Source organism: Colletotrichum higginsianum, chromosome 8 (assembly GCF_001672515.1).
Source record: "Colletotrichum higginsianum IMI 349063 chromosome 8, whole genome shotgun sequence".
Taxonomy (NCBI): domain Eukaryota; kingdom Fungi; phylum Ascomycota; class Sordariomycetes; order Glomerellales; family Glomerellaceae; genus Colletotrichum; species Colletotrichum higginsianum.
Genome location: NC_030960.1, coordinates 519,913 through 543,339, shown reverse-complemented (window position 1 = coordinate 543,339; position 23,427 = coordinate 519,913). Strand labels below are relative to the sequence as shown.

The following is a 23,427-nucleotide window of genomic DNA, read 5'->3' as shown; positions in this document are numbered from 1 at the left end:
TTGGTGACCACCACTCGCGGCGCAGCAGGGTTGAAGCTACAGGGCAGCCGATGCCGTCAGACGTCAGAGGCGTCTTACATGCATTTCATGTATACCGTTTTGTGTTTACATGCTTGATATAATAGATCGTCCACAAAAACAAACCCTGATCTCTTAACATCAGCAACAGCCACGAACGACCTCTATCTGCCTCTGGGATACAGCATTAATTCCCAACTATCTTGTTTACCTCCAAAGTTTGAATTCCCTGTCGCGATACACCACAATGTTCCAAAAGCCGGAGCACATTAAGGCCAAGGAGAGGGAGGAAGAAGAGCAGGCGAGAAAGACGGAGGAAGGGGTCCAACTTCGCAAAAAGCAAGGCGAGGACACAGCAACCGGCGAGCAGGTTTGGTACTCGCGCCGGGTCGAGGACGGATGCCAGATCCACTGGGCCATCATCACGCACGGCAAAAAATACGAGCTCCGGCTGCCCAACGGCGTTCGGGCAAGAGAGAAAGTACCAGAGGACCAGAGGACCAACACATTTGAGCCCCCGCGCGAGTACGAGGACAGAATCGTGCCGTGGTCGCTGAAGGAAGAGGCGAACAGACTTCGGACGTTGAACCTCACGAGGCCGACCAAGGGCCAGACACAAGACTATACCATCTGCCAGATAGGCTGGACAGCCCTCGCCGGAGAGGAGGTCGACGCCAAGTGGAAGGCCGCGCGCAAGACCATCGAGGCGAACGCGCTCGGTTTCGACGACTGTCTGGCTCTCCTCAGGGACTTCGCCGACATCATCAAGAAGCCCGAAGGGTGCGCGCTGGACTACGCCTGGTTCGCCGAGACGCTCGAGATACCGTCCCACCGGCTGCACGAGATCACGCCCGAGAAGGCCGTCCGGTCTTTTCAGCGCATGCTGCAGAGCGGGGGCGGCTTAGGGTTGGCCGGCGCCGGCGCGGGAGCGGGGATTGTGTACGGCGCGTACGAGGCCGGCGAGATGATGGAGTCGATGGGACGCAACGGCAACATGGGCGTTCCCGCCGCGGCCGTGGACGGGACTTGCGGTGCTGCTTGGTGTTGCAGCTCGGGATGTTGGGACTGGAGCTGTTGCGAGCTGTGCGTGTGCCTCCCGTGTGCGGGAGGAGGAGCATGCTAGTAGTTCTCGGGAAGTATGGAAGCTTCCTTCTTTGCGTTTTCGTTTAGAGATACCAATATCTTTCGTTTGTTTCAGTGAGAGAAAGCCAGAATAGCCTACCTGTTAGGAGTTGTTGGATGACCGTAACAGTTCCAGGCCAGTAGTAGGAAGTTGACTAGAAAGGTATGACATGATGGGCGAACAAGAATAGAACTTTCAACAGACTAATTAAATTATTGACTGTCTTTTCGGTTATATCCAACACGAAGAGAATCCAAAAAGAATAGAACAGCGAAGGTCGTCTCTACGACCGTTCTATTTAGGGAACCATCTTGCCTCTTTCTCGGCACTATCCATACGTCTGCTGGAAGCGTCAACGAGGCCCTGAGTTTGGTTATGGAAAAAAGGGAAAAGAGTTTCCTTGTTGAACATCTGTAGCAAGAATGACTCTTCGCGAAAGCCAGCGTTTTCGAGTTTGCTTTCTCCCCGTCGCTGATGGGGAAGAGCTGGGCGATCATCACAACTAGAGGCCATCTTTCACGGAAGCTGCAGCACCCTCAGCCCTTCTCTAGTATCATGTCTCTTAAGAATAAAAGCATGAAAACCATATCCGAGCATTGATTAAAATTTACACGTCGGAAACTGGTGTCCTTTGAAGCTTTAGTAGTGGCAAAGTTGCCAACTACGCAGAGGGTTCATGATTATCGGCACAGTGATCACGCAGCGTTGTCGTTGAACAGCTCATTCCAAAAAAAAGGCTCTACAAAAGGGTCAAAACTGGAAATTATTCAGTGTTTATTTTGAACAGAATCCAGCGTTGTTGTGTTTCATGTTTCTCGTACTTAACTGGCATTCACCGCCGTTGATTCCATCCGTCTAAACAGGAATCTTGAAGCCCGAGTGGCGAAGATTTTGGAACACCCCAGAAGGGTCATACTTGGCGGACGCAGCCCTCAGCTTCTCGACGGAGGCTTCGCCGTACGACGCGATGACGTCCTGCACCTTGTGGGCGTAGTTGAGGAACTTCCATCCCCATCCCAGGTCCAGGGACGCCGCATAGGCCTCGACGTCCTCGGTGTAGGCTTGGACATAGGGGAAGGCAATCGTCTCGTTATCGGCTCCGTTGACGGCGAGCGTGATGAGGAACATGATGCCGTTGCCGTTGGCGATGTACTGCTCCAGACCGAGGCTGTTTCCGCCGTTGGCGACGCCCTTGTCGACGATGGACTTGGTAATGGGCTGGAACATGCAGAGGGTGTTGAAGCCGGAGTCGGCGCCGACGGCCTTCTCCAGGTCCGCGTTCAGGGTATAGAACTTTTCGACGGCGTAGTTCATGACGCGTGCGTCGTTGGCGAAGGCGAGGGTGAACCACGCGTTCCGGAAGCCCGAAGGCTGGCCGGAGCCGAGCTCGTTGGCGACGACGGACATGAGGTCGACCTTGGTGGTGTCCTGGGTGATGTTGCCCGCGGCGTAGTACCCGTCAAAGACGGGAGGGGCGACCTCGGCCAGGGTGTTCTCGATGGCGGCGTTGAGAATCATGCCGCCGATGGCGGGGATGTACGCCCAGTAGACGATGGAGGAGCTGTTCTCGTCCTTGTGGACGTTGTCGGTGAAGTCGACCAGGGCGTCGATAACCTGGGGCCCGGACTCCAGGTCGTAGATGAGGTTGCCGCCCCAGACGACGGGCTTGGACGGGTCGGGGAACTCGATGGCGTACATGTCGAAGCGGGTGACGAGGCCGAGGTTGGCGCCGCTGCCCTTCAGACCCTGCCACAGGTCCGGGTTCGAGGTGGCGTTGGCGTTGACGATGGACCCGTCGGCGAGGACAACCTCGAAATTGGCGACAGTATCGCACGCGAAGCCGTGGGAGGCCGAGTGGAAGGAGTTGCCGCCGCCGGTGATGAAGCCGCCGGTGCCGACAGTACCGGCGCGACCACCAGTGACGACAACGCCGTGGGGGGCGAGGGTGTCGTACACGGTCTGCCAGTGACCGCCGGGCTGGATCGAGGCGAGCTTGGTCTCCGTGTTGTAGGTCGTGCCGTTCATGTTGCCGAAGTCGATGGTGACGCCGTCCTCGACACTGTTAGACCCGGCAAAGGAGCCATGGCCACCGCCACGCACGCCAAAGGTGCAGTTGGAGGCGACGAGAGTCTTGATGATGGCGGAGACGTCCTCGGCAGTCGACGGCTGCGCAACACACCACGGGTTCAGGGCCGCGCTGATGGACCAGTACGAGCCCATGCGCTCCGTGTAGTCGGTCGAATTGGGGAAGTAGACCTTGCCAGCCAACCCATCCGTCTTGCTCAGATTCAAGCACTACACATGGACCATCCAGTTAGTGTTGCTAGGTTGGTGAGACGTGGCCTCCGGGTGAAAACTCACGCAGGTGGTTGAATGTGAGTAGCATTCTCCCGAGACCACCGCTGCAAATGCAGCTACGGCGCAGATGGACTTCATAACTGGCTTTGATGAGTATCGAGGACTCGAGAGGAGAGAGAGAGATCGCTAGTCAAAGCAAGGATCCGAGAACGACACAACAGTGCAACGCAGGCCAAGGATCCGGCGTGAAGGAAGAGACCGCGTAGAGTGGGATAAACCAAGGAATGTGAACTGTTGACTGTTGGCTTGGTGACACAACCTTGTCCTTATATCATCTTGTCTTGGCTTGGAGACCTTCCTCCGGCAGAGTACTTCCGCTGTAGTGGATAAGTAAGAGCTTCACATCGGTGGCTTGGCCCATACATAGGCAGGCCTGAAAAATTGCTCAGGCCAAGTGGATTCATGCCTGGTATGCATCGTTGGGGAAAGGGTGCCCATGCTGGTTTGCTTACTCTTGCTGTGTATCGATCTGTTGGTTGGTCATGAAGCAGCGAAAAGTGAAAAGTGCATTAGACTGTATCGACCCTGGCTCCAACAACTTGGCATTGGTCTCACCCCCCTCCTCCCTTGCTTATCAGGGCTCAAGGAGGCCGTAAAGCGCGCATATTATCACGGAACCACGGCGGAGGAGAGAGACGGTGTTGGAAGGAGGGCAACACACGATGGTGTGGGCTTCCAGGCTCCGTCCGTGGTTCCATCAAGCTGCGCAGAGTTCCAGACCCGGTTGACGGGGAAGCAGATGCCCTTGCGCCGAAGGTGGGCGGGCTGCCCACGTCGGTTCCCGAAGACCCTGATCCATGAATATTCGTCGCTAGCCGAGATGATGTACGAAGCATGCATCACGCCCGATGCGACGTTCCCTCATCATCGCTTCATCCCGGTGAGGAACATGGGGGGTCGCCTTAGCCACCCACTAACCGGCGGACAGGGCCGATCTCGGGGATCAAGCCGAATAGAACGGTTTAGACCCTGTCATCCGGGGTAGGCCCCATAAAGATGAGTACCGTGTACCCCGGGCAGCTCGGCCGTGGTTCTCTGTTTAACCCGCTAGAGTATGGAGCGAGGTAGACTGTTGTTGGAGCCGGTAATCGAGTGGTTCGATAAAGACGAGCTTTTGAGGGGCAATTATGGGACTCGGCTTTGTCTCGACTTCCATTTGTCCCTTGCCCATTGTTACATGTGACCTTGCCCATGGCTGTCAACTTGTTGAAGCTGTCTCGTGTTTCTATCTGGATCTCTGTTGGAGCATGCAGCTGCAAGTCTAAGGTCGACCTGGCCAAGCATGTTGAGAACCCGGAACACCTGGTTCTCGGCTTTGCCGTTAAGCTGCATGAATTCCTCGTTCCCCCTGTCGCCGAGGACAATGGGACCCGATGAAGACTCTGGTCCCAACTTCAAACCCCCCCGGCTCCAACAGATATATGCGCAAGCGTCTCATCCAGTCATTCGTCATGGTACACGTAATTAAAGGCATGGGGGGCAGATGAAAAAAAAAAAGTACATTCCAGCAGATGATAGAAGCAGGGCCTTTTTTCGCATGAACCACTACTCTCGGGGGGGCGAAGTGGACTTGATCTCCGGTGGCCTTGTGGTTAAATCATCACAGTGCTATCCGACCTAGGTGTACCCTTGGCGGGCTTATGATGGGATGTGCCATGATCAAGTGTGAACTAATCAAGAAGATTGTATCATGAGAGCATTGCGCTTGTCATTTCCATTGTTTATACATAGCGGGGGAGATGTCCAGCCACCCCATCGTCACGCGGGTTCTGGCCGTCCCAAGCATGTTTTCTTCCATCCATTCCTAGACAACTAGAATTGAATCAGCCTGTCCAGCCCTGCTGAAATCAGTGGCAAAATCAGCAAACAGCAAAGATCTCGGGAGTCTGGAACCGTGGTCTTCTTGACGATGCCTGTCGTGAACGGCGTCATCACTGTTCTTCAGCCCCCCGATGGCTATGTCGTTGATTTCGATAACCCACAGCGACAGGCTGTGCCCGAAGTCTACTACGTCGCCGGGTTTGGAACGTTTCTCAGTCTCTTGCTCATGGCGCAGCGTCTGTACACAAAGGCCTTCCTCGTCGGTCGGTTGCAGTGGGACGATGGTGAGTACACCTCCCAGCCCAGCACGTGGCCACTCCGCGCGGCTTGATGTCGTTTGTTGGTTCTTGGCAGCCGATTCTGGCACACCGCAGTGCATGCTGACGCGTAAATTTGGCAGTTTGTCTTCTCTTAGCCTGGGTAGGTCCCGAGAACTTGGTTGTTGGAGCGAGACTTGAGTGTCGGCTGCATGCTGCATGCAACACGCCGTGGCCGCATAGAGGCTAATATCTCCGACTTCAAAATAGCTTACATCGATTGCTACAATTGCACTATGTGTTCGTAAGTCATACCATCGATATGGAATGTCCATATTCTCACAGTCATGCTTTGGTAGATATGTTTGCGACGGGATCTGGCGGTGCCCATGGCTGGGAGATCCCGGTTGAAAAGTTCAACATCTTCATGATGGTAAGTCTCGAACAACACCCTGTTGAAGACCAACACAATTCTTACCGAAGGTATTCACTTTAGGATGTCTACCTTGCCGCCGCCATCTACACTCTGTGCGGGAGTTTCGCCAAAGTCTCACTTCTCATATTCTACTTCCGTCTGTCACCTCAACGGTGGTTCAAACAGGCAGTGTGGGCTTCGCTCGCCATCATTGCTGCGTACAGCGTCGGCATATTCTTCGCTCTCGTATTCGCATGCGATCCCATCGCGATGAGTTGGGATATCACAATCACGGAGGGAACCTGCATCAACCGACCGTCGCTCTACATCGCCACCGCCGCCGCCAACATCATCTCAGACCTGATACTGTTTGCGCTTCCGATCCCGATTGTGGTAAAGTTGCAGATTCCGCGCCGACAAAAAGTTGGCCTATTCTTCATCTTTGCAGTTGGATCACTGTGAGTAACCGCATCGAGATTTTTCAGTCAGCACTGAGCTGACCTTGGATGTCCATAGGACCGTCGTCACTTCCATCATCCGCGTGTCTCTGCTTCCAGCCATGCTCACTAGCACGGACCAGAGTTGGGTTATTTCCTGGGCCAGTTTGTGGATGTGAGTCGTGTGTCCCTTCAAAAAACTTGTTTCCATTTCACTGACAGGCAATTTCGAAAATAAGCATTGTCGAAGCAAACCTAATCGTCATCTGCGCCGCCCTCCCGACCCTTCGTAAGTTCTTCAGACACGTCGCGCCCAAGATCATAGGCGAGAGCACGTACGGAAAGGGAACCAAGACAATGGGCGGCAACGGAAGCAAAACCGTGTCTCGGTTGACGATAGGCGGCACGAACGGAACGCGGAATCGTGCCGAGTACTCGCAGTTCGACCTCGACAACAGCGCCGAGACGTTCGCCATGGCCAGCGTAGCACCCCCCAGCAAACAAGATGCAGTCAGTACCGGTGTTTGCGAAGTTGATACTACATGGGATGACGACTCGTCTGAGAAGACCATCATTCGTGGCAAGAATATCGTTCAAACCAAGACGGTCACTGTGGAGTACACTGCCAAGAAATGACACTACGATAGCCAGGAACAGGGTATGAAGGCTGGGCAAGGGGGGGAGGACAAGAAAGCGGGAAAGTCTTGAAGGCCGGTTCCAATTCTGAAAATGGTCGAAGCCGGCCTTTGACTGAAGCGTCTGTAGGAAGCTCCTGACACGATGCATGAAAGGGGGAAATATCAACATCATGTTGCAATTCAAGAATCTTTTCGGGGGTTGTGAACTGATACATCACTTTTGTCCTTGAAAGATGAGACCACTTGACTCCCAACAGAGTAGACAAGCCGGCTCAGCGGCAAACCCCCGGCTATCTTGCCGAAACGCCCAGAGAACACGGCTAGGTGGGAAGTGGGGACGAGGTGCAAGGGAAAGCCAGGCCCCGGCATGATTAACTAGATTCAGTTTTGGGCCCGTGGTCATTATATCTGGCGAGCTCGAGTCTTTTCTGCTTGTCCATCTGAATGGCCGTTGACTACATTGTATGATCTTGCTGGCCTCGATGCTTTGGAACCCACATCAGCAGACCGTGGTATCGTCAGCATCCCGCAAGTTGTATCTCTGCAACTCTGCCTTCGTGCAATGTCACTACCTTTCCAAATCCCCGAAGCGCCTGTGGGCGGTGGACCACCGAAATGACTGTGTGGGCGGCGAATTCTGCCTGGATGATACCTGCCATCATCTCCTCAGTCTCTTGGTCGACGGCGCTGGTGGCTTCGTCAAGGACCAAAACCCTGCTGCGATTCTTCCTGACAATTGCTCGTGCAAGACACAGAAGCTGCTTTTGCCCCTTGGAGAGTGGCAGGTCTGAGATTTCTGCGCCGAGACCACCATGCAATGAGATGGTTGACCAGAGAGAGACCTTGCGGAGGGCGTCGATAAGGGTTTCGTCGGACGGTGTGTCTTCGGCGCTCAGATCGTCGTCATAGGGGAAAAGATTTATGCGCAGACTACCGGGGAAAAGAAGTGGCTCCTGGGGAATAGCGATGAGTCGTTGTCGAAGCAGGTTGTTTGGGACGTGAGCGATAACGTCGGGCACCCACTTATGGGCACCCCCCACATTTGGGCACCCCAAAAATGAAGCCATCTCCATCATAACCATCGACTTCAATTAATTATTGCACTCTTCTAGATGCCACCACAATACAGCTTTCAGCTTCACTAGGTAAATCAGACTCGCTGGACTCATCCGTGATATCCTCTTTTTCGCCAGCCTCAATTTGAGCCTTCTGGATGTCCTTGATATTAGCGAACTTGGTGTTTGGGTCGATCTGGACTGTCCTTCTTTTCCTTGCTGCATTATTGGTGACTTGGGCCTGCAGGAGCTCCAGCTTATGCTGGGCAGTTGCCAGCTCATAGGCCTGCTCGCTGAAGCCTTTTTTCACCTTCATGAAAAGGAGGCGTTGAGTATGGACATCATTGTCCAGCTCTGTGAATAGCTTCAGTTGCCCAGCCAGGTCCTTCATCTTCCTTGGCGTCGACCATACTACTGCAGATGACGCAGATGCCCATTCTTTATCTCCCTGGCCTCCAGACTGCCCTTTGCTGGCCTGATCTGATGCCCTTGGTGTTGATGGGAGCAGCAACTTGCTCATAAGGGGCTTTGCTATAGAAACAGGCCATAGGCCAGTCCATTTCCATCCACTTCTGATGTTCTGCATCGTCAGGCCTGCCAGACGAGCCTTTTGATAACATCCAAGGAAGCTTCTCTTGCCTATAACAGTAGAGTCATTCCAGTGACTGAGATATCCAAGCTCCTTCCTATAGGCCACCTTCACAGGGCTGAAGACTGACTGGTCTAGTGGCTGGAGGACATGGGAGGTATGTGGTGGAAGGAATAGGAGGTAGACGTTATTAATATAACATATCCACATAAATTCCGTCGTTGTGTGACTCCCATGGCCATCAACAATCAATAGTCTAGCCTCATCCTTGCCCTCCTTGCCCTGGGAGGCAGTCTGAGGGACAGTCTGAGGGAGGAAGACCTTCTGCAGCCATTCAACTGCAGTGTCGTCTGTAGTCCATCCATTCTCTGTTGCAGTAAATTGCCATCCTTCATAAGGGCCAAGATCTAGAGGAAACCACTGCTGCTGGACTGTCTTGCCCTTATATATAATGAGGGGATCAAGGGCATGGCCCAGGGCAGAGATGCATTCGATAACAGATACCCATGCCCTTGACCCAGGCTGTTTCTTGCGGACAGACTTCGTCTCAGACATGCCCAGCACCAGCCCATTAGATCCCTGGCCCTCAAGGATACCAGTCTCATCCATGTTGTATCTATTGGCTGGTTTGATGCTGATGATCTCTGGTATGGCAAGGAGTTTGAACCAGTCCCTGATGACCTCAGTAGATGCCCCATTAACACGTCTAGAATCGATAGGGCGACTTCTCTGAACCTTGACTGAAGGATTTCTCCTCATGAAGGCAGAAACCCAGCCCTTTCCTATGGGCTCTGTGTCTCCCATAGCATGGAGGATCCTTTCTGCGAATAGCTTCACTTGCAGATGGGTTGGGGCAACTCCAAGGGCATGTTGAATGCGAATCCATTCAGCCAGCTTATGCTCCTGATCAGGGGAAAGCCTCTGAAGGTCAGAAAACGCAGCTTTTCTGGCCTGCTTGCCATTAAGTCGATGCTGAAGGGTTGATCTTGGAATGCCATACACAATGCCTGCCCTCTTTATGGCCATGCCGTTGCTGATGGCTTCAATCGCTTGCTGGACCTCATCTTCAGTGTATTGGACCATAAGGTATAGAAGAAGGTATTCCCAAAAAATGAAGTTGTTTGGATAAGTATTGTAATTGTTGTGATGGTTGGAGGTGGGAGGAATGAGGAGGCTGGTCATGGTGTTGAGGCATTTTTGGGGTGCCCAAATGTGGGGGGTGCCCATAAGTGGGTGCCCGACGTTATCGATTCCGTCGATCACAATCGAACCGGAGTCCAGGCCCAGGAGCTTGAAGATGGCAAGTGTGAGAGACGATTTGCCGCTCCCTGTGCGGCCGCGGATTGCAATTTTGTCCCCTGGGTTGATTGGCAGGGAAACGCCATTGAGCACTGGTCTGGAATCTGCAGAGTACGAGGCTGTAATGTTCGTGATCTCGATCTGACCATGCTCAGGCCAGTGAGTTCGAAGTTGAACCGAGTCTTCTTCGGAAGGCGATGGCTCAACTGGCGTTTGGGCCTCAAAGGTTCTCAGTCGAGAGATGGCCCCCAAAGAAGTCTCAAGCTCCGTCCAAGAAGTGATCAGGTGGGCCAGAGAGCGGTTGAAGCTGAGAACATTGTAAAGCGCAACCGCTATCGCGCCAGTACTAGTTGCGTCCGGGATCATCATGGCTATTGAAACGAGCAACACGGCGATGGCGCCAACAAGGAGGTCCAAGACTAACGTTAGCCAACGCTGTATGCAAAACAGCAGATAGTAAGGGCGCTGTGCCTGGTCCAGGAGATCGAGTGAGGCGCTCTTGTAGGCTTCCTGCCAGCCGAATGCCCGGATAGTCGAGAGCCCATCAATCGTTTCGATCAGCTTGGTGAGAAGAGGCGCCTGGGCTTGAAGGTCTAAAAATCGCATCTGCCGGGATGTCCTCAGATAGAATGCCTGTAGGCAATAGAGAATACCCAACACAAACGGGATGGCAACTGCGAGGTATTTGGCACCGATGACGATGAGAACTCCTTCAGCAAGGCAGTCAAGAACAGCTGGATCTGGTTAGCTTTCTGTCCATCAAATCAAGAAAAGCCAGTGACTGACCGATTGAGGTCATGAACAAGGCGGACGGGAGGTCCCGATCAATATGTGACAGGTCTTGACTGAATCTGCAAGTGATTAGAATCATTCAAAGAAACAACAGCTGAACGCTCAAAACCTCTTACCTGTTGATCAAGTTTCCAGTGTCGGTTGAAACGAAGAATGATAAGGGTGCCCTATGAATCAATTAAGAATGTTTTCTTCCGAGGGAACAACACCGTCTTGTAACTCACCTCATGACGGACTGGAGCAACGTCCAGTGCATGTTCCGAGAAGACTTTGGCACTATTACGACAAACATGATCCTGCACAGAAACATATTAGTACATCTAGCGTGTGTCCATCTTAGGACTCTTTGCAGCCACAAACCAGATGTTGACCCCAATAATAAGCAAACCAACCATCGATATGGCAAAGTATACCCCAAAATACATGGCTGTATCCGCCGAGCCCGTTCTTGCATCATCTTCAGTCCAGAATTTGAGCCAAAGCTCTTTAGGATGTTAGTAACCACGTTGGTCGACAAGCACTAGATGAATAGCTTACGTGGAAAGACGTTGACGAAACAGTTCAAGACCAGGAATATTGCACCGGCTGATCCATATTGCCAGCCAATTGACTTGAAGTAATACCAATAAAGCGTAGTGTCGCCTGCCGTTCTCAAAAGGTCTTGCTCAGGATCGATCTCGGCGTCATTCTTCGGAGGTCTATCCTGTTTTTTCGACTCCAAGGGGTCTATATCCCCCAATGAAGTTGCATCGTCGCGGCGGTTGATATCAATAGAGAGGTTCTCCAGATAGGTGCTGCTCCGCATAGAGTCAAAAGTCCCCTGGTTCGCGATGTGACCATCGTCACCCAGGATCACAACATTGTTGGCAGAGCTGAGATAGTCCACTTCGATAAGAGATCAGCAAGGCCAACAGGAGCAAATATCATAGGCGGGACATATCGGCTTACATGAATGTGTAGTCAGAATTATTGAGGCTCCGTATTGGCGAACCAACCCATCAGGCTCGAAGAGACCATTCCAGACATGATTTCTCGTGGCAACGTCCAAACCGCTCAGCGCATCGTCGACCACGAACACCGGCTTTCTGGAGTATACAGCCCGTGCCAAAGCCTGTAATTGTTAGAAATGGACGATGGTTTGGTTGAGATTGTTTAGAAAACAACTTACAACGCGCTGTTTCTGGCCTCCGCTAAGGGACTGCCCCTTGCTCCCGACCACTGTTTGGTCTCCATGACGGAGCTGTGCGAAATCATGCACGAGAGCACATGCATGCACAACCTTTTCGTACCAGTCCTTGTCAAAAGCTGTCTCGCCCAGGATGTTATCTTTGATGGTGGAGGTGGTGAGCCAGCTCGTTTGCGCGCAGTAAGCCACGGCTCCCTCCAAGGTTCTGACCGACCCGGTTGATGACAGCTCTCCCAGAAGCCCTCGAATAAGAGTCGTCTTACCAGATCCCACTCTCCCGATGATGATAGTCATTGTAGAGGACTTGATGCGGAGATTTATGCCGCGTAGAACTGGTTCTGCACCAGGTTTCAATGAGAAGTTGCCGTTTTGAATCAATGCGATATCCCTCGGCGTGGGAAGAGCTTGCCCTGAGACGGCCTCCATCTCGAAACCCTCTCCATGTTGAAATGTTCCGCGGTCAGTACGATCTACTGATAAAGGGCCCCTTTGAGTGGCTGTAGTCGATGTCGCCGTGCTCTGGTCGAGGAAATCCTGGATCCTCTCAAAACTTCCCAAGGATGATACAAGAACTGGGACCGAGGCGATCAATTGAGCTAAAGGCTGTGAGATGAGACCGATGATTGAAAGGGATGTGAAGACCGTGGCAGTGGAGAGCGAAAGTCCGGCGTTGATTTTCTGGGCGAGGATTGCGATCCCAAAGGTAACAACTGGGCCAACCATTGAAGGGGTGTTGCCTGTATCACGTTAACAAGTCATCAAAGCAGGAGGGGTGCATGGTGTGTGGATTCATCTCACCTAACATGTTCATGTACGTGATTAGGGCACGGTATCGTTTCGCTCTGGCCAGCTCCGAGATCCTGAGATCCTGGATTGCCTGTTGCAGCAACGCTACCATGCCAAGCATCTTTGCCTCCTTGATAGAGCCAAGCACATCCGATGTGACTGTAATGCGCTTTTGAATCTCTTCGTTCCATATCTTGGACGCTCGAGGCATGAGCTTCGACAACTTGGCCGTGCCGACTGTGCAGGCTATCAGGCATCGAATTAGGGTCTATGGTACTTTGAGCTTGGAAACAGCTTCGCGTGCTTACCGAAAATCGTGATGGCTGGGCCTATACTTCCAAGGCCGAGCTGCCTCTGAAGCAGCCAGATGGCGATGCCGATTTCGATTGGGTTCGCCCAGACCTCGTGGATGGCTTCGAACGATTTACAGATAGTTCTCACATCGGTACTAACCAGCGTGAGAGGTGCCGAGGAATCCACGCTCCCATTTGGGACGATCTCGAGGTTCTTTGACATGATCAAGGAGACCAGGGATCCACGGATCATGGTGATGAAACGGAAGAGTCCATGTTGGTAAAAGCCCATCGACAACTGTATTGCAAGGAACCAGTTAGAGCACCGTTCTCTCCGGGTCAGGACGACAACTCACAGCATTTCCGAGATACACCAGCCCAGTAGCGGCTATCAAACCGTACCCGAAGGATTTGGGATCAAAGCCTCGGTCTCCATCAACATATCTGATGACTCTGTTAATCAAAAAGGGCTGAGAGCACTTGAAGCCAATTAGGGCAAGTCGAGGTATTGCCGTCAGGAAAAATGCGGTTTTCGTTTCTTTGCAGAGCGATAACCAAAGTGAACATTGTTTTCCCCCACTATTCTCGTCCCGGCATCCACTGATTCTCTGGAGGAGGCGGTCAGACCGTAGCTCGTCATCAACGACGTAAAGCGTCGACGGAGACAAGGTTGCCTTGAAGCCCATCCCCAATAAGCCATTAAGCCACCAGAAGAACCCTCGAGAGACAATCCCGCTGGTGGCTTCAGGACTCAGGCCCTGGAAAGCAGTCAAGAGAAATCGGCGCTTCCCCTTAATCTCGAGTAAGAACATGACCAGCTTCACCGATAACATTGCCGTGAAAGTAACTGAGAGGTCGTGCAGTCCTGGGAGGAGCCATAGCGTGCGACATTGCACTGCGTCAAACAACAATGAAAAAACGAGATAGAGGCAAATGGTGCTAGAAGGCCGAATAGTCCGGGTATGCTCCGTATAGCTGAGAACACCAAGCGCGAAAGCGTCCAGTACACCCAGCACCGAGGCGGCGATCGAGGTTTGGTTAGAAAGCGGTGCTTTTGTCCAAAGTGTCAGCAGGGCAATCTGAAGACCGCCAAAGACAAGACATGCTGCGATCTTGGCAGCGTTGAGGGGATGTCGCAAAACTTTCCGGCGTTGGCGACAGAGCTGTTGGAGCCGGAACGGAAGCACCAGGAGCAAGACTGCGGATGGGCCGATGTTCAGCACAGATTGTTCGAAGAGGAGGGTGAAGTCAAACCGATCGCTGCAAACGGTTGCTGTTGGGCCAAAGGACCTCTCGCACTCGGCGATGGCGGTGAAGTTATCCATAGCCGCGATGGGATGGTCTCGAGAGGCAAAATGGAGATCCAGCTCCTGTTGGGCAAACCCTTCATATAAGCAGCAATGGCAGTACTCTGTACCAAGCTTGCCAAGAGACTTTGCTGATGTGGTCTGGTGGCACAGTAGAGGTCGCTATCGTTGGTGAGTGCCCACCCAGCCAGGACACGTTATCTCCTTGAGAGGCCAAGCCGGCCGTCCATTCGTAAAGTGCTTCGTCACGACGGGCGTAAGGAGCACCGGCGCTGCTGAGTTGGATGGTGCAATTGTTACGATGGCCACCCAGAACCAGGAGAGGAAGGCGACCAAAGAGGCTGGAACGTGGACCGCAACGCGCTAGTAGCCTTGTCTGCAGATTGGTATTGTGCCGAGAGCAGCAGGGCGTCGGTTGGGTGAGTTGAAGGCACGCGCGTTGGTTGCGTGTCAACGTTCGAAGCTTACAGGGATCGACGGGCCAGAAGAGTCGACGGTATATCCTTGACCAGGTGCATTTCCGACCATGGGACCCTGGAGCTTGAGCCAATGAAAACAAAAACCAAAAAACAAACAAGCGTTTGGTCATACACTCGATGCCCGAGGAGCTAAACTCTCGTTGCCAGGCACGATATTTTGGGGGGGGTGGACCATGAAGATTGCGATGTACACTGAAGCTGGGTTGCAGTTCATGAGGACGCCGAGCCAACCCCGAGGTCTAAGCATGAGATTGTCCTCAAGATCACGTTTGTATGTGAAAGATGCGTTTCTCGAGATTTTAGTAACAAAATCATTACTGTACTAGTGGTTGGTGAGCGTCACCGCGTTGCTATTTACTTTCAACCGCCCAAGTAGATGTAAACATGAATTAGGGACAATGTCGTATCTATTACAAGCGGCAACGAATAGAGAGGCATTATGGATGGGAGACCAAAAGCACAACCGATCTGTTTTACCCGGAATACAGATACTCGACGGGACTAAAGTCCGAGACTTGGAACGTGCTAGAGGTGATAACGCGGGAACCGATCCTTGAAATTCTCGCCACTGTCCTTTTCCACTCGCTGTCCACCAAATCATCAACTTTTTTGAGCCGCCAGAGAAATTGGCCCTCATTAGCGAAAAGGCTCTGATCTCTTCTGAGTACTTCAATGAGCAGGCGCATCAGATTCCGGCGTGGTGTTTGAGCTCTGAATACCTGCTAGGCTTATGCTCTGAGTCCAAACCCCGCTCCTTTCCTACCAAGACTGACCTCCCGAAGCTTTCTACACACAGCGTCTCCCACGAGTCTTCTTGGCCATGATACCTTCCAGCCTTTCGGGAATTTTCACGGTCGCAGCTTCCACAACGCCTCGCTTATGACTCTAAATATGCAAATCAGCTTCGTTCTCTATTAGATACTCATCTCGAGTCTCGTGGTGCAATCTGGTCTTACCTAAACACAAAACTTGAGACATATTTCAGTCAAACCCCTCGGAACAGTATGACTTGATGCCTGTTCTGTAGCCCGGGAAAACTTCACAATCTTCCATAGCCGCTTTGTCGGCAGCTGCAGCAAAACATGCGTCTTCGAATTCGTTCCCACCCAAGAAAGGCCGGGGTATGACTGGCCATGCTCGTGTGCCGTAACACTTCCCCAACTTGTGGTTCATTTTGGATATTGTGGGCGCTTCTGGGTCGCCTCCTTGAACGCCAAAGAACTTGTCCTGGGGATATCTTCCACAAGCGGCTGCGGTAAGACAGGGGTCAAGTTCTTGGGATTGATGACTTCCACACCAGCAGAAGCGGTGCCTGTCACTAAGCACAGGCAAAGTGAAAGCTCCGAAGAGTAAGAGTGCCTTGAGATTCATGACGAGGGCCCAAAAAAAAGTTATGAACGGAGACAGGGCTGGAGGTAGACTTGGAACGGAGGCCAAATGGATGTCCAACTTGAGTGGGAATAAACGACTACTTGTAGGGTGAAAATCCATCACGCTTGATTCTGGTCGAAACGGTGATATGATTGCATTGCGCAATGACGAACGGGGGTCGTGGGACGCGCATCTTCTCCACAGGGTCTTCGCCAAAGATAGCCTCCCAATGATAACATGGTAGTATGGCGTGCCGAATGGACGGGGAATTGTCGAATTTCCCCGATCATAGAGCTACATCAGAAACATTTTTTAGTTTTCAAGTGGCCGTCGCCATAGCGGATATCCGTGATCGAAGTCGCATTCTTAACTACTGAGTAAGTTCTGGCTAACTCTAATCCAGGATCGACACTGACGATACTCGAAAGGTACTTCCCAAATCTATTCAGTCAAGCATGTTGCTGACGGCGGCTCCGGCAGGTCCAGGGGATCGCAACCTTAAGACGATCTTAAGATAAACAATTGACCTATCATGAATTGACTGAGCGTAAGCTATCGGATCTTCGGCCACTTTCAATTAGGCATGATTGTAACCCAGTGGAATAACCCGGATCACGTCATCCAACTCATCATACCTCGAAATATCTAGAGAATGCCACCGAGCGGCTCGGTTTGCTATGCCGAGTCATATAATTTGAGCGAAATCAAACTCCGGACCCGTATGTCTTATCACGTCATTGCGTCTGCCAGTTAGATCGTGAGCTTCATCATGGACGCCGAAACGCTGATAGTGGCGAGGAGACGTTTGATTCTACTCTGTAGAAATTACTTATACATGTCTTCTTGGATCCGAAAATCTGTCACGTCCGAAAGAGACTTGATTCTGTCATACTCACCAGGGGCAGAGTTGCCGTTTCACAACAGTCGTCTTCACATTCTTTTTTGCCGGTATATCTGGTTGGCAACTTCAGACTTCTACTTTTCGTCGGATTACACACACAGCCGTCATGTTGTTTCAACTCTTCGTCGCAAGTGCCGTCTTAGTATTGAGTGGCGTAAAGGCGGCACCCCTCAGCTCTGAGGCTCCGGACCGTGGTATTGCTACTACTCTAGATCCTCAGGATCCAGATTGCGAGCCAGGGGAGCTGTCGAATACCACTTGGGTTGAGAGAGACGTTGATGCGTTTCTGGCAAACGCATCACAGCACTACACGGAGTATCCCTACGACAATGTTCAAGCGTTGGGGGCCTACCTTGGTGCCCCGAACTTCTTTTGCGGCGTGAACACATGGTGTAATGCTGGCCAGCCATGCTCTCCAGTAACCCTTCCCGGCTGGTGTGTTGTCTTACACCGAACGTTTCTTTACGTTCTGATAGGAACTAACTTTCAAAGGTATGCCTTGATGGGCGTTCAGGGATGGAATAATTACGTCAACAACTTGAATCTCGCTTTAACGTATACGGCCACGATTCTTAGTTTCAAGCTCGGCAAGCTTGTTAACGACCTTTGGCCGGCACAAAAGGACAACGTTACAGGCTGGAGGATATTCATTGCATGGGTCAATGGCATTATCAATGCGTTTCCAACAACCGCAGTATACGGCGCCACTGTAGGCGCCTGGGCTAGTGCTGTTCAGGGTGGCGGCATCATCACAGGTGGCATGCTGGTACCACCGTCGGGGGGCGATCAGTTCATCAGGTGGAGCGACCTGGCCAACCAGATGGGCTCCCAAATCGACGAGTACAAGAAAGCGGTCGGGGCGTATGCGAAAACAGTGATTGACGCCCCTATCGCCGACCCGAAGTGGGGGATCAACAAAGTCTTGAGCGGCGGTGTGTTCCTCACCCGCGACAAGAACATCACTCAGGACGACGTCGACAACTGGATGTATAAATCCATCAGCACCAACGCTATGGGACTGCTCATGCAGGCCCAGAACGTGTACATAATCAGGACCTTCAACAAGACCGAGTGCGACCCCACGCCGGATGCCATCTTTTGCGAGATTCAGCCCAACAACAAGTGGACTGAGCGCCGTTTCCAGAGGCGGAAAAGCAAGAAGCCGGAGAACAAGCTGGCGAAGAAGCTGATCGAGACGTACGGCCTGACCAAGGAGCAGGTATTGAAGGGCCCAACGGACTGTTTCGACGCGAGCGACTATGAGCAGCTGATAAACCCCTGGGAAACATTGACGGAAAAGGGCGCCAGTCTGGAGCCGATTCAACTGTGCAACTTCAATGTTAACGTCTGCAACTTTGATGAGGCCGAGGACTATGGTTACGCTTATAACTCTGATCACACCGACGGCTGGTGCGAAGCGCAAGGAATTGATTGGGTTTAGTTTACGGGGGTTTCCTTTCATTTTCATTTTCATGTACAACACCGAGGACCTGTAAGAGCCTCTGTGTAAGATACAGACTGAAGCAGTGTTTTCGTGTCTTTTTGTGACTGGTGTCTGCGACCCAAGAGAGTAGCGTACCTAAGCAGAGGGCGGTAAAATTAATAATACTACTGGCCATGTCTCCAGGAGCCGAAATTCCCCTGTAGCACGAGTAAACAGTCCTTTGTGTTCTGATTTTGCCTCAGTCTCCCACCCACCTTCACGGTGCCCATACCAAATAGTCACACGTCGACCTGTTATCGGCCCGTTGCATTGATCATGTCGAATCGGTGACCTTTTGGGACGCATTGGTAGGTACTTGAAGGCCCGTTATCTCTGTCGTCTAAGCCAAATGTGCCTGACACGGAAGTTTGCGTATATCTGCACCCGCTCAAGTGAACTCTAATTCAAACTATGATAACACGGCCGGATCATTCGACGACGCCGAAGGTAGCATAGCATCAGGCGATGATCTCCTGATGAGCTGGATTCACTTGCAAGACCACCCAGCAGATAAGAAACCGCAGAGCTTTGACAACCTAGTTAAGAGCTGCCATGAAGGTATCAGGCACAAAGATAACAAATGCTGTTGAAAAGAAGTAAAAACCCGTCAGATCGTCATACTGATGGAACTGCTTGACGCCGACTTCTTGTTGACGTGGGTGGTTGGATAAGTTGGGCAGCCGAGGTGGCCGCCGGCGCTCGGCTGTGGCGCTTCGACATGGCCAACGTTTACCCTAAGAGTTCTCAGGCCATGAAAGCAAAGGAACCCAACGGTCGAATGTTCAAGACTAAAGAACCATCGTCTTTGCGTAGCGCTGGACGGTTGGACGGGATGTCCCCCAACTCCCGCACTAGAGCCCCTTCGATTCCTATTTGAGAAGCAGAAGCGACGCTAACCATCTCTTTGACCCCCGTGTATGAGACCATCATGAGAAAACGGGGAACTCGATGTTCTCTGTTGCCCCTCGGATCGGCAGTTTGTTATTTTAGCTTGATAATCAGCAAGCTTTCCGGGAAGAACTCGCTCACGACACCAGGCCGATTTGAGCAAGATGCTCGCAAGCACAAATCCGCTCTGGGGTCTAACTGACGTTAGTCTCGGGAACTTCATGGCACTCAAGTTCCGGATGTGTAGCGCTGGAAAAGATGAAAAAGAAAAAGAACCTCAGTTGGGGGTTTATAAACAGCCCAGAGCCCATCTACAGCGTTTACATATCAGCCTCATAAGTCAACATACCCACTTTTGGAACACCCCCTCATTTGGAACACCCAGAATGAAGCTATCCCCAACATCACCACCATCTTCAATTAATTATTGACTAGGCCTAGATGCCACCACAATACAGCTTTCAGCTTCACTAGGGGTATCAGAGTCGCTGGATTCATCTGTGATATCCTCTTTTTCGCCAGCCTCAATCTGAGCCTTCTGGATGTCCTCAATATTGGCGAACTTGGTGTTTGGGTCGATCTGGACTGTCCTTCTTTTCCTTGCTGCAGTATTGGTGACTTGGGCCTGCAGGAGCTCCAGCTTATGCTGGGCAGTAGCCAGCTCATAGGCCTGCTCGCTGAAGCCTTTTTTCACCTTCCGGAATAGAAGGCGTTGAGTGAAGGCATCATTCTCTAGCTCTGTGAATAGCTTCAACTGCCCAGCCAGATCCTTCATCTTCCTTGGCGTCGACCACACTACTGCAGACGACGCAGATGCCCATCCTTCAGCTTCCTTGCCTTCCTTGCCTCCAGACTGCCCTTTGCTGACCTGATCTGAAGATGCTGATGGCTTTGGTGTTGTTGGGAGTAGGAGGGAGCTCATCAGAGGCTTCGCCATAGAGACAGGCCATAACCCTGTCCATTTCCAACCACTTCTGATGTTCTGCATCGTCATACCTGCAGTACGAGCCTTCTGATAACAGCCTATAAAGTTCCTCTTGCCTACAATAGTAGAGTCATTCCACTGACTAAGGTATCCAAGCTCCTTCCTATAGGCTGCCTTTACAGGGCTGAAGACTGACTGGTCAAGTGGCTGGAGCACATGGGAGGTATGTGGTGGTAGGAACAATAGATGGATGTTATTAATATAGCAGAGCCACATAAAGTCCGTCGTTGTGTGACTCCCATGGCCATCAACAACCAGCAGTCTGGCCTCCTCCTTGCCCTCCTGGCCCTCCTTGCCCTGGGAGGCAGTCTGAGGGATAGTCTGAGGGATGAAGACCTTCTGCAGCCATTCAACTGCAGTGTCGTCTGTAGTCCATCCATTCTCTGTTGCAGTGAACTGCCATCCTTCATAAGGGCCAAGGTCTAGAGGAAACCACTGCTGCTGGACTGTCTTGCCCTTATATATAATGAGGGGATCAAGGGCATGGCCCAGGGCAGAGATGCATTCGATGATGGATACCCATGCCCTTGATCCAGGCTGTTTCTTGCGTACAGACTTCGTCTCAGACATGCCCAGCACCAGCCCATTAGATCCCTGGCCCTCAAGGATACCAGTCTCATCCATGTTGTATCTATTGGATGGTTTAATGCCCTTGACCTCTGGTATGGCGAGGAGTTTGAACCAGTCCCTGATAACCTCAGTAGATGCTCCATTAACACGTCTAGAGTCAATAAGGCGACTTCTCTGGACCTTGATAGATGGGTTTCTCTTTAGAAAGGCATGGATCCAGCCCTTTCCTATAGGCTCCTTGTCCCCCATAGCACAGAGGATTCGTTCTGCGAATGCCCTCACTTGTTGATGGGTTGGGGCAACACCAAGGGCATGCTGGATTCGCACCCATTCAGCCAACTTAGCCTCCTGGTCAGGGGAAAGCCTCTGAAGGTCTGAAAATGCTGCTGCCCTTGCCTGGGTGCCTGTGAGACGGTTGTGGAGGGTGGTAATTGGGATGCCATATTCGCGGGCTGCCTTCCTTAGGCTTTGGCCGTCTGAAACAGCCTGGATTGCCTGATTGACTTCATACTCGGTATACTGGGCCATAAGGCAGGAATAAAGGTCCTCTGAAAAAATGAGGTTATTTGCATAAGGTATGAAATTGTTGTGATAGTTCGAAGTTGGAGGAAGTAGGAGGCTGGTGGTGGGGTTGAGGCATTTTTAGGTGTTCCAAATGAGGGGGTGTTCCAAAAGTGGGTATGTTGACTTAGTGGTTCTACTACGATTTACTTGCTTGATACCCACCAATCTCTGCCATCTCATAATTCAGGCTCGCCGTTCTGTCCTCCATCTTGCCTGTTCTCCGAAGTACAATGCGTATACCAATTCAACAGCTCGCGCTTACTGCTCTCCTGCTTCACTCCACGAATGGCGCCCCGGCCGGACTCCTCGACACCGTCGGTGCCGTGACGAAGCTTTTGGCTCTCCCTGCCAACTACGTCCAGCTCTTGGCCGGCGTTCTTGGAACCAAGCCTCCGACTGGTGCCAAAGTTCTCAACGCAGCCGAACTTCAAAAGAAGCTGGGAGCTATCTGGAACACAGGCGGCGGGACGGGAGATTTCTATGGCAAAGTGCAAAGACAAATCAGCCAGGGAATCATTCCATCTGGTCTCCTTTCGAGTTTCCAGGGGCTCCTTGGGACCGGTCTTCTGGGTAGTCTGGACCTTGCCGGCAATGCCAACAAGCTTGTTGCGCCCATCAACGCAATCGACTCTATCAACAACAACAATCCTCGGAACCCAGCCAAGGCCATCTGGCCTAGAAAGGACCCGGCCGATGCCCCTTACACGCTCACAGAGTCACAATTACGCCAGGTGATTTTCATTCCGCAGACGTTCACCTACGGCACGAAGCCCCCGGTCATCTTCATCCCCGGAACTGGTGTTTACGGCGGAGAGACGTTCAGCCCGAACTTGCTGAAGCTTCTTTCCAATGTCCCCTACGCCGACCCAGTCTGGCTCAACATCCCAGGTGCTCTTCTCAATGACGCCCAGATCAACTCGGAATACGTCGCTTACGCCATCAACTACATCAACGGCATCACCAACAAGAACTCGAGCATCATCTCTTGGTCCCAGGGCGGCCTCGACACCCAATGGGCATTCACTTTCTGGCCGTCCACCCGCAGCGCCGTCTCCGACTTCTTCCCTGTCTCTCCCGACTTTCACGGCACCGTCCTTGCCAATGTTCTCTGTCTCTCACCCGGCAACGGTGCCCTCAACGCCCCCTGTGATCCTTCCGTCATCCAGCAGCAGTACACATCTGTCTTCGTCAATACTCTTCGCGCTCGCGGTGGCGCCGATGCCTATGTCCCGACAACAACCTTCTACACTGCCCTCCTTGACGAGGTTGTGGAGCCCCAGCAAGGCACGGCTGCCTCTGCTTACCTGAACGATGCCCGCCGCGTTGGCGTCACCAACATTGAGGTACAATCTGTGTGCCCCGGACGACCTGCCGGCAGCATTTACGGCCATGCCACCATGCTCTTCAACCCCTTGACGGCAGCGCTTATCAAAGACGTCCTTCAACGAGGCCAGGGCCCAGCGCAAGTCGGCAACATCGACCTCGATGATGTTTGTAAAGATTTCATTGCGCCTGGCCTGTCCCTGGAAGACGGTATCGCGACTGCTGGGTCGATTGTTGCTGCGGCCATTCGTCTGCTGGCATACCTGCCCAAACTTATTGCGGAGCCTGGTCTCATGGCTTACGCTCGTGTGTAACTGAGTCCGTCTGGATGCAGAATGGGGGTTTTCTGCATATGGGAGAACATATCTAAGATGATTGATAATAGCACCAGGTTTTGGGACCGGAGATGACATGTCAAACGTGTTGGTTCATGCATGTACAATTATTTTATTCGGATTCATCGTTCTGATGCCGATGGGATGTCCTCCT

General features: G+C 52.2%; 7 protein-coding genes across 7 annotated transcripts; 5 read left to right on the top strand and 2 right to left on the bottom strand.

Moving 5' to 3' along the window:
• Positions 1 to 265: 265 nt before the first annotated feature.
• Positions 266 to 1,141, top strand: CH63R_11177 (uncharacterized protein; the record flags this gene model as incomplete). Its single annotated transcript, XM_018306151.1, has 1 exon — positions 266 to 1,141. The coding sequence occupies one exon, from the start codon at positions 266 to 268 to the stop codon at positions 1,139 to 1,141; it is 876 nt and encodes a 291-aa protein (XP_018152992.1).
• Positions 1,142 to 1,996: 855 nt separating this feature from the next.
• CH63R_11176 (FAD binding domain-containing protein) lies at positions 1,997 to 3,577 on the bottom strand (the record flags this gene model as incomplete). The annotated part of the gene is made up of 2 exons (XM_018306150.1): positions 1,997 to 3,436; positions 3,503 to 3,577. 2 exons carry the CDS (start codon positions 3,575 to 3,577, stop codon positions 1,997 to 1,999), a joined length of 1,515 nt encoding a protein of 504 aa, XP_018152991.1.
• Positions 3,578 to 4,690: 1,113 nt separating this feature from the next.
• On the top strand, positions 4,691 to 4,876 carry CH63R_11175 (uncharacterized protein; the record flags this gene model as incomplete). Its single annotated transcript, XM_018306149.1, has 1 exon — positions 4,691 to 4,876. The coding sequence occupies one exon, from the start codon at positions 4,691 to 4,693 to the stop codon at positions 4,874 to 4,876; it is 186 nt and encodes a 61-aa protein (XP_018152990.1).
• A 532-nt stretch (positions 4,877 to 5,408) lies between these two features.
• Positions 5,409 to 7,065, top strand: CH63R_11174 (Integral membrane protein; the record flags this gene model as incomplete). Its single annotated transcript, XM_018306148.1, has 5 exons — positions 5,409 to 5,604; positions 5,937 to 6,010; positions 6,074 to 6,450; positions 6,509 to 6,604; positions 6,669 to 7,065. The coding sequence occupies 5 exons, from the start codon at positions 5,409 to 5,411 to the stop codon at positions 7,063 to 7,065; spliced, it is 1,140 nt and encodes a 379-aa protein (XP_018152989.1).
• A 1,097-nt stretch (positions 7,066 to 8,162) lies between these two features.
• Positions 8,163 to 14,392, bottom strand: CH63R_11173 (ABC transporter; the record flags this gene model as incomplete). The annotated part of the gene is made up of 11 exons (XM_018306147.1): positions 8,163 to 10,744; positions 10,797 to 10,861; positions 10,919 to 10,969; positions 11,027 to 11,098; positions 11,163 to 11,286; positions 11,340 to 11,674; positions 11,798 to 11,913; positions 11,971 to 12,725; positions 12,787 to 13,020; positions 13,083 to 13,365; positions 13,424 to 14,392. The coding sequence occupies 11 exons, from the start codon at positions 14,390 to 14,392 to the stop codon at positions 8,163 to 8,165; spliced, it is 5,586 nt and encodes a 1,861-aa protein (XP_018152988.1).
• Positions 14,393 to 17,231: 2,839 nt separating this feature from the next.
• On the top strand, positions 17,232 to 18,566 carry CH63R_11172 (uncharacterized protein; the record flags this gene model as incomplete). The annotated part of the gene is made up of 2 exons (XM_018306146.1): positions 17,232 to 17,560; positions 17,618 to 18,566. The coding sequence occupies 2 exons, from the start codon at positions 17,232 to 17,234 to the stop codon at positions 18,564 to 18,566; spliced, it is 1,278 nt and encodes a 425-aa protein (XP_018152987.1).
• Positions 18,567 to 21,845: 3,279 nt separating this feature from the next.
• CH63R_11171 (Lipase b) lies at positions 21,846 to 23,252 on the top strand (the record flags this gene model as incomplete). The annotated part of the gene is made up of 1 exon (XM_018306145.1): positions 21,846 to 23,252. One exon carries the CDS (start codon positions 21,846 to 21,848, stop codon positions 23,250 to 23,252), a length of 1,407 nt encoding a protein of 468 aa, XP_018152986.1.
• Between the last annotated feature and the right edge of the window lie 175 nt (positions 23,253 to 23,427).